Here is a 17,182-nt window from a genome sequence, read left to right as displayed (position 1 = left end):
ATGCTTTATTCAGGTTAATTCAACATGCTCACCTTATTTCTGTTTTTGTTAAAAGCTGAACTTTATTGTAATCAGTCAAGTCAAAAGGTATTTTTCTTTTAAGAAGTTAAATAAGCATGAGAAATTTATTACTTTAAAGTCCCTTCAAAAATCCCAAGTGTTCAGTCATTGTCCTCCTACCTGCCCCACTTGATGCTTCCTCCTATGTCCCCCAAATGCAGAACGTGTACTACCTCAATTCCAAGTTTGTAGAAGGAGCAGGAGACTTCCTTTATGCCTTGTTGTATTTAAGGGAACTTAAACTCACCTTTTTCTTCCATGCAAGTACTCTGAATAATAATTTATATGAAAGGAGAAAATAAGCTCTGTTGTTCTTGTGGAGCTAAAGAAAGGCAACACAAGAGATGTTGGAGACAAGAAAATTAATTTAAGGAGAGAGGGCTTTAGTTTCTGTTCCAAGGATTGCTTGTTTTATTCAAGCAGCCTTTAGGGGAAAACTGCAGTAATCTTCATCCCAGTTTGCCAGCTGTCCCTGCTTATTCCAAGTGAGGGCCACCATGATATTCATGGCCTGTGTCTGAGGCAGTTACCCATAGAATCATAGCTAGGAAGGAACACATGAGTTGGAAAGGACACACAAGGATCATCAAAGTTCACTCCTGGTCCTGCACAGGACATCTCCAAGAGACACACCATGTGTGTGAGAGTGCTGCCCAAACACTCCTTGAACTCTGTCAGGCTTGGTGCTGTGACCAGTTCCCTGGGGAGCCTGTTCAGTGCCCAGCCACCCTTTGGGTGAAGAACCTTTTCCAACTTGAACCTGCCCTGATACATGCTGTTACAGAGGTCATACAGCCACAGGTGCTGTGCTGCTCCATGCACTGCCTGGGTCACAATCTAGCCCTTTTAGCTACAAATCCTAAGTTACAGATTTTCAAACTAAGCACTCCCAATAACCACAGATGGAGGTACAAGATGTAACAGGACACAAATAAACTTCAGACACTCTTCAAAACTGCAATCCAGTATCTCTTTTCTGTTTCCTTGTATGTATTTTATCTTTCTCTAAACAGAGTAAAAGCCCAGTTTGAGCTGATTGCTTCTATTTCCATGGGTGATGAGGCTGTGAACAGTAGTAGACCTGAGCTCCACAGCTGAACACCATCACTGGTTTAAGTCCCACAGGTAGCAGCCACACACCAAAGTCTGTGGAAGGATTCTATGATGTGAGTATGAAATTCAGCAAGATTAAACTCTTCAAATGCCTCATGTGTACATCTTCAGTGCTACTTCAGACAACAGCTTGAGATGCCTGTTGTGCAAGCACAGTGGCCCTAGGTTTTTTCTCTGTAGGTGATAGAAGCAAGTTCCTGCAGAGATTCTGACAGCCAGGGATTTGGAAAGCTGGAGCAACCACACAGACATTTGTATACACCTGGGCAGGATAAATTTTAGTTGGGTTCTTGAGTTGTGGATGCCAGTGTGGGGGAGTTACATGAAGTAAATGATTAGCCTTAACATGAAGGCCTACCTACATCCTTAAAAGTTTGCCTTTGTGTGGTTCCAAATGTGCAGCGATTTGCACATGTATTTCCTTCTGTCTCTAGTGAATTGTTTGATGTTCAAACTGGCTCTGGAGGAAGCTAGGTTTTCTTCCAAAGACAAGTCAAATAGATAATACTTGAATGATTTAAATTTCAAGAGCGGCCAGAGACTGGACCAACAAGTTCTGCAGGTTGCTTTTGCCAGATCTGCTCAGGCCAAGGAAGCCTGGGCAACAACAGCCACCCTCGAGGGAGCAGGCCCCACCCCACCAGATCAGTTCCACTGATACATAATCTAGACGACAAAAAGAAAACATGGTCCTAAAAACTGAAACTACACAGGTAAAGGTAGTTCCTGAATCAAGCAAATTTAAGAATAAAAAGAAAACAAACAAAACCAAACACCAAACCACTTTATTCCATAATTATATTTTACTCAAGTTTTCAGTCAGCAAGGAATAGTTTTCTGCCCATGATACTTTCAATGATTCTGACATTTTACACTAATGGAACTTCTGTCATATTACAACTGGCCCTAACCAGAATTGTAACCTTTTTTGCTTGTTCCATTCAGCAATCTATGCAGACATCCTTAACAAAAACATCTAATAAAGAAACTACAGAACATGCAATCTTACCCTAGTTTATATAATGCAGCACATGGCACATTAGAGTACTCCTTTCCAAACTTAATTAAAAAAAGGAAAACAGCACATATCTTAAAGTGGGCATTTTCATAGGTAATTTTTACACTGAAAATTAAGATACCATTACAGCAGAAGAGGGGAAAAAATATTTTAAAGATTATTTTTCCCAGGAAATCCAAGTTACTGCTTTTTCATGAACTGCTGGAATGAAGATAATCATCCTTAGTACTCAAATCTGTTATGGAGCAGTGCTTGTCAAGAGTCCAACTGCTTTTTAAGTGAATGTTTCATTAGTTTGGTAGCCTACAGGGCACAATTAGGTATTAGGACGAAGCAAGGATGAATATGGCTTTGCTATGTTTATAACACCGTTGGGTTTCACACTGGCAATCTGACAGCTGAGGGGGTTACAATCCAGCAGATACATAAAGTAATACATCTTTGCACACACAGATTACATACCAAATTATTGCCCTAGCACAAACCTGTTGGTTTTGTATCTTATACAGGACAATTAGGACATACCTGTGCTACATGATGAAACAGACTACCAAACCAAGTAGACAGGTTTTACTTAATACCACTAAACTTGTAGGCAACCTCTCTCAAACATATCTAACAATACAACTCAGTATACTGAGCATATACTGACTAGGAATGCACTGTATTATTTGTAAGAAACAGGACGGAGGTAAATACCAGCTGGTACAGAGATTTTCTGTGCCTCTCCACAGAAGCTGAGTTGCAGTGCTGGAATGACAATTTGCTGCTGTCTTATCTAGTTCAATCATCAGCAAAAGCACATCAAAAGACTTAAAATTCACAGTCAAGATGATAGAGGAAGTTTTTCCAACAGTACTAATTTTGGTTTCAAGTTTAAAGTAAAAGGAGGTAGTGCAGTAAGGTTCAACCCAATTTTACTGATGCCGGGTATATTTGCCAGTGGCCTGTGGGTTGTCTTGTAATGTGATATTTGAAGAGGATTTGTTTCCATCAGTATGTGTGTGTAAGAAAACATCAACTGGTCTCCTGGTTTAACATCTTCTCTTTTGTCATACCTGTAAAGAACAAAGAAGATTTATTTTTATTCCTTGCTTTACCTTTAAAGATGGCTATTATTGCACAGGCATCCAAGATGAAACACAAAAATGAACTAACATCCTCAGTTACATCTCCTGATTAAATAGTACTAGAGAAGGAAATAGTATTTTTGAAGAATGTAGGGACTCAGTCATTCCATGCAAGTCTTTCTGCTGCTATTGTGATATAAATCACGACTCCTAGAAAATTTCTTACTAGTTCTCTATTTGAATTCAGTGGGGCAAGGACTCCAAAGCCTAAGATTGTACGAAACTGGACCAATTTTTAAGTTTTACTCTACAAGAAATGCATTTGGAGAAACGTGGAGGTGGTTTTGTTTTGGTTTGAGTTTTTTGCTGCTTTTTATTTGTTTGTGGGGTTTATTAGTAATTCTAAAAAATACCTTATGTGGTACTTAAGCAGAAACCCTTTTCTTCTGGTAGTCATACATTAGAGTAGGAGCCTCAGAGAATAGCAGGGAGAAGACCTCCTTGAACGCTGGAGGAAAGGAGGAGCCTGGCAATTACAGTACTAATTTGGCACTTGTTATTTCTAAGTTCAGTTCCCTGATCTACTACATGTTTGGGCAGGTCACTTTGGGTCAGCTTTTATAAACTGTTAAAGTACAAAAATACATATAAATTATATATGTAATTTAAAAAAAGTACTGAGTTCTAGGACTATTTATTATGTACATTTAGGGTTATTTCTTAAAAGGATTTATGTTCAATCTAGCTTTTGGCAGTGATGTGAAAGATCTAGTTTCAGCCAGTTGTCATCTGATCTAAGCCCAAAACTGAAGTTCATTATCTCTTAAGAGCTGTATGAGCCCCTTTAATCTTCTAGGAATTGAGACAGGTCTCCCTCACTGTCTCATGAGGACATGGTTCTACTTTGCAATAGTTATTTGTTCACTCACTGAGGAGAGTCAGGTGCAATTTATAGCTTAAAGCTTAGGATATTCATACTGGACATGGCAGCCTGTTTGAGTCCTCGATCCACCAACTTGACAGGAGAGGAAAGAGGTAAGTTCATTCTAAAACACTCCATAAAGCACTGTTAGGCTCTGTAACCTCAGTGAAGAGCAGTGCCCCTTCTTCACCTTTTCTGTTCTGTGAACTCCTGGGAGCTCCAAGAGCTCCAGCACTTGGAGTTCCCATTCTTAGGCCCCTGAATCCTTCCATACATTTCAAAGGCATCTTACTCAGGCTGTGACTTTCCTTGCAAATGTGGACACAGGTTAGGAAGCAGTGCAGTCCCAGCCCTACATACCCTTAAATGCACCAGGATTAAATCCACCCTGCATCTTTGCAGGCCTGGCCTCTCATTGGCCTGAATTCCCTGAAAAAAATGTCTACTGATCTGCTGATATTTTTATAATGCTGCCTGACAGGGAAGCCATTAACATTTAAACTATTTGAAGGAAGTACTTTACAGATAAGCAGAGGTTTTTTGTGAATTGTTAACTAAAATTTTGGCAACTCCGGAAGGACCCCAGGCTGACAGACTTCATATGTGTCACTATATTCACTATATAATGCAGAATTAGACTGCACACTGAACAGGTGTTTTCTACTTTTGAAAGAATTGCATGCTAATTTCACCTGCTATTTCCAAAAATATCACAATACCCCTTAGGTTGGTAGATACATCCAAACTGGCAGAAGGAACAGCATTACTGTGTAACAACCTTACCAACTACTAATTTCACATTTTCTTCATCAGCAAGTAAAAGGCCTTTCATCTGGCTCCATGCATTTCTAAATTTTATTATTTTTAAATACTTTAAGCTTACACAGCATATTTATTCAGGGTTCAAAGAGACTGCACTAATTGAAGACGAGATTGTAACACCTGTACCATGTAAGAACCTGCATCAAGCTCCTTTCAATCACCCTTTGAAGAAAAATAATAGATTGCTTGCATTTTTCTTGAGGCAAATAGATCTAATCTGAGCACACTACTGAAAGCTGATAACTTTAAGACACTTTTATTTATGGACTGCAGTTAACTGATGAATCATCAGCCTTTACAGCCACCCCATCCCTAATCTGTTTCCACCTGACATATACTGTCAATGAAGAGGTTAAGTTAGTTTCCATCCATCTGAAAGGATGTCAGTTTCTTGGACAATGAGAAAATGGACAGTTGGTGCCAATAAACTTTGCACTACTGTACTGTCAGACCAAATGGCAGTCCTGTGTATGATGCTCAGTTGTGGATTTTGCCTGACTTTTTTAATATGAAACATTATGCTGAATCAGCCCTCTCTTTAGCCTTTGATTTGCTGAGTACAGTTAGAAGTGAGAGAGAAACTGCTCTGTAGCTGTAACACCATAAAACATTTATCAGTGACAGGGATATTATTCGTTCACCTTCCAATCCCACCAGGCCTTAAAAACCCAAAGCAATCCAACACTCACCAACTCAAAAAGCTCATTGGAATGAAGCACTACTGAGAGAGGAGAGTTGTATTTAGAGTAGTGTGTGTATTTAAGTACATTTTAACCCTGAATATTGAAACATTTTAGCTAGCATGCACATTCTATCCCTTGTACTCTAGCAGCTTAATGTCTCCTCCCAATTAATGGTTTAAGACTTCCTCTAGATTCAGCATACAAAAAACCAATTTGAAATAAACAGTGGATAGGTAATTGTGAAGGCTTTTAACAGTCTGTACCATCATCATGAGAGTGCTTGGAAATAAAAAGGCATAGCAAGATCGATGATTTTTCTAATTCCCCTGGAAGCATTCTCCCCTTCTTCTGCTTCACTTCCAAAGTACTTTTATCTCTAATCATACCAGTAATTAAATTATGTTCATCTGATCCTGAACACTATGACTGGGCCAAAAGAACTCTATGCTCAGAATACTTCTTAAATCAAAATCTGTTTGTGCTGCTTTTGTTTTGTGCAGTATGAAGGGAGGCTTTGTGTCACCTTCTAATGAATCATTTTCATTAAGTTAATTTTCATTTGAATTAAAACCTTATGCTTCAGCTGAAGAGGTAGGCTTAAAAATCAGAAAGGTGCCTACTTTTTGGTTTTCATCCTGAAAAGCACATGATGCCACATCACAATGTCTCCTACTATTCATTCCAATATTCTAACTCTTTTTACAAAGTGTCCATATATCACTGCTGGTCATAGTAACAAAGCACTCAACAGCCTTCCCTCAGAGCTAATGAATGTGTTCACAGCAGCAGCTTCAATGCCATCTACATGAGGGGTGCTCCACATAAAACCAGACTTTCAATATTAAAGTGTACACAAGCCTCCCATTGCCATACATCATTCAGACAAATAATTATGCACACTGTTCTGCCAAGAAAGCTCTGTTTCACAAGGTCTAGTGGGGTATCAGACTTAGCTGCATTAAACATATTGGCATAAAGTTTGGTAAGCTAACAATTTTTGTGCTGTTTCTGATGTCTTTAGAATACCAGAATTACTAAGGTTGGAAAAGATGTCTAAGAGCATCAAGCCAAATTGTCACCTTAGCACCATCACCACATTCACCATTAAACCATGGCCCCAAGAGCCATATCCAAACTTTTAACACTTCCAGGGATGGTGACTCCACCACTTCCCTGGGCAGCATATTCCAATGCTTGACAACCCTTGCCATGAAGGATTTTTTCTCAGTACCACACCTAAACCTCACCTGGCACAACTTGAGGCCATTTCCTCCTGTCCTTCAAAATGTTCTATGCTATACAGGCAAATCAGAATCAACCAAAACAATGAAAAAACCCTGCAGTGCTTTATTTCTGAAATGGCAGCACTGCAGACATCAAAAATTCCCTGAAGATTAATACTGTTCTTAAACTGGTTTAATAAATATGCTGTACCAGAAATTGTGTTTGCAATACTTGTCCCTGTGCATATGCAAAAAAAGAAAAAGCAGGCTACTGGCCTCAGATGAAAATTCAGGACATACCTCCAATCAGAATTGATTTCTAGAAACCGAGAAACTCCCGTTTGTGCTGCAGCCACATCAATGTGAACAGAGACATCTACATAAAGAAAATAGAATACAGTTTCAAAATTCTTCCAAGTACACTCTGATTAATAATAAATTAACAAAATATTAAAAAAGATGATGTGTGTGCCTAGTTTGAAGAAGTAGTATGCAATACATGAAAAGATATACTGAAATTAAGATTAGGTGAACATACCTCAAAGCCAGCTTTACATACCTGCTGTTGAAGGTACCAGCTCATGCAACTTTTGAATTGCCACTCCTCCAGGATAATTGAAATGTGAAACATATAAAGATGTTCCTGAATAAACAGCATTGAGTAGAAGATGGATTACAATAAAGAATGATCCAAGTTTGTACAGCCAGGATCTCCGGTAGTTATTCAGACTGTTGAGGAAGAGAAAAACAAGGAAGAATAAACTGTTATTTTCTTTCACACTGGTCACTGACTACTGTGACACAATTGTTACAGAAACTCCACTTCTAGATAATAAAGATTAATAGAAATTTTATTAACTCTGTATGGCATATATTTATTACCAATTTCTAGAAGATCAACTTCTAGTGACATTTAAATTAGAATATTCTCATTAATAAAACTAAGACAAACTTATCAATACACCTAAGTATTTCTGTGTTTAAAAACTTCAGCTATGAATATATTCTCTTTTAAAGAAGTTTAACTCCGAACTTTAATTTGTTTACTCAATATACCCAAACAGAAATATTTAACTCCATGTTTCACAAGCCTCACTTGTGTATTGAACCAACTCCTGAAGTAAACTGTGCTAACAGCTCAGGAGTACTGGAATATGTCTTCTTTTCTGGTAAATAAAGTGCATTGTAATAACCTAACAGTAAAATTAGGGCTCTACTCTCAATTCTCCTCCAGACTTCCCAAATAGTCCCACCAAAGCATTTGCTTTTCTGTGTTTCCACTTCTCTCTGCAGTCAAATGGGTACAAAGACCTCAAACGCCTTTCTACAGCACATGAATATTTCAGTATGATCCAGAGGTCAAGATGAAAAAAGTGCATAAAAATAGTACTAATAGTTTTCCTTTTGCATTTTCAGAGGGGAAAAACCAACAAACAGGATTTTGAACTTACATTCGTGAGCACATTTTAGCAGCCACTATGTTGAAAACAGGGAAAGTGTAGATGATGAAACGCAGCTCCTTGTGTGGGAGAAACGAGTACAAGAAAATAAAGCCCAGTGCTGGCAAAAGTAAAATCCGAGTTCTCTTCTCTGTTACCCCTAAAGGTACAAATATTATGCTGCACCCCAAAGCACGAGGCAGGGCTGAATAGAAATACCACAGGAAGGGAGAGGTCTTCAAGGTGAAAAGAGTTAAGGATACTTTCACTGCTAACAAGTAAAGTAACTATTCTTTAGTATTCTTAAGTAACATTAGTACTCACAAATTTTGCAAATATGAAGTATAGTTTTTGTGTACACATTCTTCCAGCCTTTCATTTTCTGTCTCATCTTTGGAGAACTAAAAGCAGTTGCTTAATTACATTCCCATTACCCAACAGAGACACATCAAATGGCACTAATGATGGGCAACATGAAACACCAAGGGGAAGAAACCTGGCTTTATACTGGTAGAACACAAAGAGGCAAGAAAAAGCAGAGGAGACTTACAATTTGCAGAAACACCTAAGGGACAGACACTGTCTCATAAGTTTTAAATAGTGAAAAGTAGAATCTAACACCCTGAGTCTCAGGAGTAAGTCACATCAAGACTTTGCTTTGGCTGGTAGTGTTCTTTTTCTCTGGATGTTTCAAAGGATACTCCCCAGTTGGAACTTTTGTTTAAAACTGTGTTATACCAGAGCACTTTTCCCTCAGGCCACACAAGCTGCCTCCAAAACAGAGAATCCACAGCAACTGTTAGCCCTAAAAGATTTAAAGAGATACAAATCTGCATGAACTAAAAACCAGGGAAAAGCAAACTAACACATCCAAATAGAACACATACAGCACATTGAGACCAACATAAACTGAAACACGCATTCTAAGCCTCACCCAAAACCACAGAGAAGGCTGAATATGTCTGTTGTGCAGAGAAGGGAGGCACTTCTGAACAGATGCCTTTAAAGAAGCATGTTAGACATGAATCCAATTAAGATTCACCCCACTCCAACCCCAGATTTGAAAAAAAACCCTTTAATTGAGGTTTGTTTTAGAAAAGTACTAAGAGCGTTAAATGTAACAAACGATAAGAAGTTTGTGTTAACTTCAAATAGTACTAAATAAATTTTTATTGTAAAGCTACAATTGTTTTTTGCTAAGTTAAAAAAACAATCACAAAGTTTGCTACTAGTGGAGGGAGAATGAGAATTAGGGATGAAAGGCAAAAAGAAAGCAGCAAAACTGTCAGCCCTATCTCCTCCACTCGGCTCTGTGCAAACTGCTCTAGTATTTAAGGATTTTGCTCAAATAGGAAAGGGGAGTGCCAGTGATTAATTCCCATTGGATCTCCCAACTCTTACATCATGAGGTGCCTCCAAATGCACCTGGCATAACTGTTTAGTGTTTCTATTGTGCACTCTGTGCAAGGGACAGCACGCTGCCAGGGGCCATCATCACATATCTGACAACAGCATTTTTAATTAGGGAGGCTGGTGGAGCAGCTTAGAGTATTTATGTGCATATACACATGGGTCTTCCATGGATTGGTAGAGACAAGGGAAGTTTGCAACCTCTCCAGCATGGAGATCACTTAAGCTATTAAATTTAATTTAACAATGGAATAGAGTTGAAGTGCAACTCTCCCCACAACCCTCCTGCTTGGTATCTCTGTCACATAGTTGTATTTTACCCTGGGACTCAGCTTAACACCATGGCAATAGATACTACAAGTGATAATATGCACAAGTAGCTACAGCCAGGTGCCAATTGTACTGAAGTCAACTTGCATATCTCAGCCTCTTTAAGATCAGGACATTATACTGTGAGCATTTAAAAACAGAGGCCACAGTAGCTTTCTCTGCTCTGCACACTTCTATTTCCTCACACCAAAACTTCCAAAGAAATAGAAAATCTCGTCATATTATTAGTGAATAGAATCAAACTAAAACAATAACAACTCACAACATCCCACTAGCCCTCTCTCCACTGCCATCCCTCACATAAAAACCCCTTAAGGGCCTCTCAACAGATGAATCTGTGAAAACTCCAGTCTTCTCTTGAACTTAATGCCATTTGCTTTCTTCCAAGCAAACACTTACCCAACCAAAACATTCCAGCAGGAACAGCATGGGAAAGCACCTTGAAAATGGAGATTCTTTTAGTTAATAATGTCACCAGGAGCATGAGGCCCAAGAATATGCAGAGCTCTGATCTGAAGACTATAATTGCCAAAGCTGAGAACCAAATGAATGGCCTTTGCTTCTGCTGTATCCAAAATGTCAATGCCAGGAGCACTGCAAAAAAAACAACAAAACAAACAAAAAAACCCCAAAACACATCACTCAACATACTGAACTATTTATTTCCTAAAGGGTAACAATCAATGCTATCTTCTTGTTCCTCTAACTTCCCAGCAAGCCTCTCTTGGTCTTCCTAGCATTTCTAGCCCAGAAATTCTTCCTTTGTTAGAGAAATGTAATTTGGAATAATGCACAGCTTTATACTGTTGATGCTAAAGTAATTAGGAAAAGTGTAACCACAGAAGGAACAAATGGAAACTCCTTCTAGGCAGTGTATTTAATAGCTGTTGGGGGCGGGGGGGGAGAAAAACAAATCTTAAGGGAGTACTAAAAGCTTCTCAAACTACGATTCATAATTATTATTGCTCAATATCAGCTGGGCAGTTTAGTTCATTCTCTTGGCTAAGTATATTCTATATTCATGATAACACAAACCCATTTCAAACACATAAATGAGACTACAGACTACTGCTGAGGGAGAAAGATCTATAAATTCATTCACATGATTAGGTGGGACACAACCTATCTCTACAGATGAAGTTGTCTCCTTTAGCTTAAAGCTCGACATAGTAACGTGCTCAGGATTCTAAGGAAAACGTGAAATACTAAAGTACAAAATCATGAAACAACTTGTATTTCTTAATATGCAAAAATTATCTGAGACATTACTAGACACTTTATCTGACAATTCAGACACTTTATCTGACAATTAATCTGCTTTTATTTATCATTTCTCATCCGTACAGGTTCTTACATCAACCTCACAATGTTATTAGCTGAACAACTTGCACTGAAGCATTTAGTGACTCAGTAAATATCTGTCACATGTGATTAATCTTCCTCTTCATCAGCTCTGGGGGAAAACTGTGTATGTAAAGAAGGGCTTGACATTGGTTTTTTAGGTTTTTTTTAAATGTAAGTATAGAAATTGCTGAATTTGTACACAGCTTCAGAAGAGGAAAGTGAAGATGGTGCAGTAGGAGTTTCTTCTACAATCCCATTTGAAAGTCCTTTCCTATGCAGATGAAGTTCACAGGGTTTCTTTGAACTGCAGGTATACCTCATCCCCTTTCATAGCTCTATGCTTCATGCATTAGACATGTGAACCCAATCCTCTAGCTAATCAAAGCCATCTGACAAAACCTACATGTACTCAGATTCAATAAAACTTGATTGAACACACACCGTAAGCATAGATGGAAAATAGAGAATGAAATCTCAAGCTTTTCAGTCTTGTTATCACACAAATCAATCAAGTAGATATGTCACTTTGGTCTGACCACACTTTTCCTGTGCTTTAACTACTGATACATTTGAAAAGAAGTTTTAAATTTTAAATTTTTTCCTATGAAATACCTACCAAATGGAAGTGCAAACACATTAGGGAGAGTTCTTGTACAGTAAAACATCAAATGAAACTGAGTAACAGTGATGAGACAGAAGATTGATGCTGTAGTTGCTCCAAACTGTTTTCTAACTTCTTTCTGCAGCCTCCATAAGGTGTAAATCACACTGAGCCCCAAACTTCCTCGGACTATCAGGAGAATAAAAACAGGAATCAAAGAGTAGTATCAGATGGATCACTGATGAACAGCCATGTTATATAATGTAATGAAAGACATTCTGAAGATTAACACTTAAGATACCACAATTTAACTACCTTCAAAGAAACAAAAAGCCAAAAAAAAATCCATTTAGTTTATCTGTTCTAATCCACTTTTAACTCTTCTGGTAGTTCTGCACAAAGGTCAATGCTTCCATGCCAAAGTTAACAACCCTTTCTGAAGTGTACATGGGGGGGAACTCTCTGAAGAGACTTGAGACACTTGTTTTTTCTACACTGCCTGACATTTGTTAGCAAAGCCTTTCTGGGTGCTGTTAGTTACTCCCAAAGAGGGAGCTGAATGGACATGCTGGCCCCAAGTACCACAGCGTGGGTTTTCCTTCACTGAGCAAAAGAATATCACAATTTAACTATTGGTCCAAATGTAGCAACTATGTTTTAACGGGTGCTCTAATGGGTGACATCTCTGAGGATTCAAAGTTCTCATACCTATCAGCTGGGAATAAAACTTGGACATTCTTAGCACAGAGAGTATGTAGATAGCCGGGCTGGAAAGAGCAGCAATAAAAATTGGTCCAAGGAACGTTCTTGGGACAACTCCAGGAAATTCATGATGGTCATACTGCAAAAAGGAGAATCTACTTAAAATAAGCAAATTAGAAACAAGGGAAAATAAATCATTTTCACACCGCATTTATACAGCTACTGCAGGGAACTGCCATCTTTAACACTGTCCAAAAATTGAGTTACTATTTTCAATTTACCTTATCCAAGTCCAGCTGGTGGTACACCACATCATGGATAGCTTGTAGGTTAAAGCTTTCCTCCACTTTTGTAAAAGGACAGACAGTTAAATGAACAAAGGCCACCACAATCAGCAGCAGCAGCAATGGGAATGACCGCCCACTTGAGCTCCTCTTCTGAGCCATCTTGGGTTTGAAATTCAGATATATTCTATTATCATTAAAAAGAAAATAAAAAACAAATTACATAAATAACATGGCATGAAGTGTAGCACCAGAAAAAAAGATTGATGATGCAAGGAAAATGTACTACAGCAGTCAAAAAGTTCTAACAAAGACTAGTAAGTCAAAAAGTCCAGGAAATTTTTTACTACATTCAATGAATTAAGGTCAAAAATATATTCAGAAGCATTTCAGAATCTATGCCACCATCTGTATACATAATGATTTTAATTTTCACCTACAAAACCTCAAGACAACATAGACCCTATTTAAGAAAGTACAACCCTTTGCATTCCATACTGCCCCGCTGCTGAGTGTCACCTCAGTTGTGTCCGTGATTAGTGGGACAGCCTTGTCATCCCCCCTCACTTGAACTGCACACTGGATTTACAGATGGTCTCTAGAACACTCTCTTGTTTGTTCAGGGCTCCAAAACCAGTGGGAGAGGATCCAGGAGGATGAGAAATTGTTGAGAACAGAGAACTCTGATCTCCCGAGTTTGCCAGCAGCTCGGGCTGGACTTGGCCAGAGAAGGACAAATCCCCCCTGGCACCCACACGTGTCACCATGGCAGGAGACATTCTGTGCCCCTGCTCCACACTTCCACCCAGAAATGAAGGGCCCCTCTCCCTGGTGCTTCACTTCACAACGTTGCTGAGCCATTCTTATGGAAGTATTTATGTTGTATTTTATCATTACAATAAAATCATGTGTCCAGGTGATGCCAGAGCAAATCTACTTTGTGTTCTTTCAATTTAAGCTTCCCATTTTTTTTAAGTTTACAATTTAATAAAAGACAAGAGATTTTGTTTTTTCTTGCTCTGTTTTCACAGAAAAAAAAAATTCTAAACCATCACTTTTAAGATCCAGCTGGGGTTTTGGTTAGAGGTGTTTTCTCCTGTGTTTTTGGTCTAAATATGTCCATCAAACAGATGTAAGATAGTTGACAGATTTCCTGGGATCACTTAGCAACTGCCTCCTAGAGCTACCTTTTCCTGAACTGATGTTTGTGCTGCTCATTAGTAAAAATAAGTGAGCTCATGTTCCTTGTATTCACAATGAGCACCAATAAATGCTGAAATTTGGGTACTCCCTGTAAATTGCATGTATCTGCATATTATTTTAAACACCTCACTGACTGCATTTCTTTTTCTCAAGATTGCTTCTGCTGCAGGCTGCAACTGAAGCTCTAAGCCTGAGCTCAAAGACAGATAGAGAGCCTAAACAAACCCTTCACCTCTGGAAGTAGGAACAGCCTTTTTAACCTGTGCCTAATATTACTTCTTTATAAGAATGGATAACTGTGGTTTGTGCTGCAGAGAATCCTCATCCCACAGGAGCAGGAAAAGAGGCATGGGACTGACACCTCAAAAAGTGTCTGGCAGGAATAAAGTCCCTGCACAGGGCAATTTATGTTACACAAATTCTCTCTGAATTCTCCCAATAAATGCAGAAGAATTTCATTATTCTGGTCAAACTTAACTGAAGAGAAAAGTGAAGACACTGCAGGGTCAATCCACAGCTGCACACAGCAACACAGCACTTGAGCAGCTCAAGCATCAGGTGAAACAGCAGCATAGTGACCTGCAAGGTAGGCACTCCTGACTCCAAATTCTCAGCTTCTAAACGCTGCAGGTATTTTAGGACCCAATAAATCCTTATAAAAGAACCCAAGTGCCAAGAAGCTCTATTTTTATTCATTTTTAACTACATCATCTGCATAACAATGAGCTGTTACCATCACCTATAAATACTGCACTCATTATCCTCTGACCGATCTACAACACAGCCTGCTCCTGGTATCTTTAGCTGATAACCACATGAGTAATCAGTCCCCAGCTTCCTAAACCAGAATGGAAGTGAAGTTACAGAGCCCACACACAGTTTATCACAAGCTTTTTTTTTTTTTTTTTTTTTTTTTTTTTACATCTTGTTGACTCCAATCCTTTTGTATGTCTGAAACAAGTAAGCACGACTTGTATATCCTGGAGATAATTATATGCATTATAAATACTGAAATTCCCTGAAGGGAAACATGCTAGAAGATAAAAAACCAAAGCATGAAGACAACACCCAGGTTTCTGAGATAAAGCCTAATAAATTCAGTGGTCTTGTCAAGAATCAAGATAATTTGCTCTGTTGAAAATTGATGCTGACAAGCATCAAAATTCAAGTGGAATTTACCAAGACAGGTAGACACTGAATTTGATTATTAAAATAAATTTGCTATATAAAGGCATATACTTGCAATTACATTTTTTTTATTTTTTTAAACGCCAAAACCACAGAAACAGCTTTTCACTTAATAAAAATAATTTAATAATGAAGCTTAGAAGATAATCATAAGCAATACACATAGGTTTGTCCACTGATTACATTCTGGAAACTTCAGAAGAATCTTCCTCAGGCCTCTAAAACACAGTCACATTGACTCCCTCCAGGAATCTACATCAAGACTGAATCATACAAGAGCAGGGGTCTTTAACACAAAGGATTCATCTCTTCCTGGAACTAAACTGGGTGGGAAAAAATTTGGATTTTCATTTAAAAAAAAAAAAAAAAGCTGAGGAACTTCCATCAAAAATGGTTTGTTGCTGTTTTATACTTTTTCAATGGAAGTATCATTAGTTCACATAGATTTTTTACTCTTCCCGTGAAAAACCTACCACATTTAGCTCACTTACATTTTTCACATATGCTTCAGAAGAGATGTGATAGAGTCTGGCAGTCAAATTGTGTGTTAAATCTGTCTGCAGAGTGATTTCACTTCCTCACACAGAGGAATCTAAGCAGAACCACCAAGCGCACCCCAGCACAAGCTCTTCCCTCTTGGGCTCGATCTAGCTTCGGCAAAACCCATTTTGTATTATCCTAAATTTCCATGGCTTTTTTTTCCTATGTCTTAATAGCTCTTCCAAGTTTGATCTAGAACTGATACATCAATGAGGTCAGATTTAAACCTTTTAGTTGCTGGGACTGCTCTTCCTTGTATTGGGAAAAAACTGCAGTTACTATTCTTATATACACGTCCACATGAGTTTCGAGATTAGATTAAAAAAAAAAACAAAAACAAGGAAAAACAAAACCACAAAAAACTAAGAGGGGAAAAACAGAAGAGAAGGCTGAGGCAGGAAATACAGTGTGGGACGCTACCAGACACAAAGCTACGACGAGGCGATAGAGAAAGAAATGGCACTCTTGGGGCCGGGGAAGAAACCTGCAGAATGCTCTCGAGTGAAACCTCTCCAAATCCAACCCGGCCACCCTCCCCGCGCCGCCATCGCTCCCGGTCCCAGCAGGGGCACCCGGACCCCCACCCGATCAGCCCGGCTCAGCCCAGCCCAGCCCCACAGGTGAGCACTGGGGCGGGTTTGAAGCGCCGCCCGTGTCCGGTCGCTCCTGTGAGGGGGCTCCATGAGGGCTCCGGGCCGAGCCCAACACCACGCGCCGCTCCTGCAGCCGCCGGGCCCCAGCGGCAGGGCAGGCACCGCGCCCCGCGCACACCCTCAGGAGGCGGCTGCCCTGCCCTGCCCTGCCCGGCCGCGCTCCGTCCCTCCCGCCGCGCTACAGCTCCCGCGCCCGGGAGGCGGAGAGCTGGGGCGGCCGGCCAGCAGCGCCCGGCGGCGCTCCCGGGAACGCCCTCTGGCCGGGCTGCAGCAGAGGCACGGGCAGCTGGCGGCTCTCCCGCTGCCCCGTCCCTCCCTCCCCGCCCGCCCGCCCGCCCCGCCGGCCCGGGCAGCGCCGGCCGCCGCTCCCGCACTCACCGCGCGCGCGCCCACGTGGCCGCCCCGCAGAGGGCGCCGGCAGCGCGGGAGCGGCAGCGCCAGCCCCGCGAGCACGTGACCGCCTCCCCCGCCGGCCATCTTGGGTGAGGGCAGGGCACGCCCCCGGCAGCAGAAGGTCTCCGAGGCGGCTGCCGAATACAAATGGCGGGCGGCTCTGAAGCCTCTACGGAGCCCGTGC

At 40.2% G+C, this 17,182-nt stretch overlaps 1 protein-coding gene across 1 annotated transcript; it reads right to left on the bottom strand.

Moving 5' to 3' along the window:
- Nucleotides 1-1,943: 1,943 nt before the first annotated feature.
- ALG12 (ALG12 alpha-1,6-mannosyltransferase) lies at nt 1,944-17,049 on the bottom strand. The gene is made up of 10 exons (XM_058023617.1): nt 16,984-17,049; nt 13,019-13,208; nt 12,744-12,876; nt 12,051-12,224; nt 10,490-10,684; nt 9,052-9,155; nt 8,363-8,586; nt 7,471-7,640; nt 7,212-7,287; nt 1,944-3,249 (listed from the first exon to the last, which is right to left on the bottom strand). The coding sequence occupies exons 2-10, from the start codon at nt 13,181-13,183 to the stop codon at nt 3,018-3,020; spliced, it is 1,473 nt and encodes a 490-aa protein (XP_057879600.1). The 5' UTR covers nt 13,184-13,208; nt 16,984-17,049; the 3' UTR covers nt 1,944-3,017.
- Nucleotides 17,050-17,182: the final 133 nt, after the last annotated feature.

This window comes from Melospiza georgiana, chromosome 4 (assembly GCF_028018845.1).
Source record: "Melospiza georgiana isolate bMelGeo1 chromosome 4, bMelGeo1.pri, whole genome shotgun sequence".
NCBI classification, from domain to species: Eukaryota; Metazoa; Chordata; class Aves; order Passeriformes; family Passerellidae; genus Melospiza; species Melospiza georgiana.
The sequence above is the reverse complement of the archived record's forward strand: the minus strand, read 5'-3'. Positions and strand labels throughout refer to the sequence as shown.

Excerpts from the sequence above, each read along its gene's own strand:
- ALG12 (XM_058023617.1), bottom strand. The coding sequence starts at position 13,183 with ATGGCTCAGAAGAGGAGCTCAAGTGGGCGGTCATTCCCATTGCTGCTG. Across the intron at positions 9,156-10,489 it reads TGCTGGAATGTTTTGGTTGG|GGCTAACAGTTGCTGTGGAT; the intron begins GTAAGTGTTTGC and ends TAAATCTTTTAG. Across the intron at positions 3,250-7,211 it reads GAAATCAATTCTGATTGGAG|GTATGACAAAAGAGAAGATG; the intron begins GTATGTCCTGAA and ends TGTTCTTTACAG.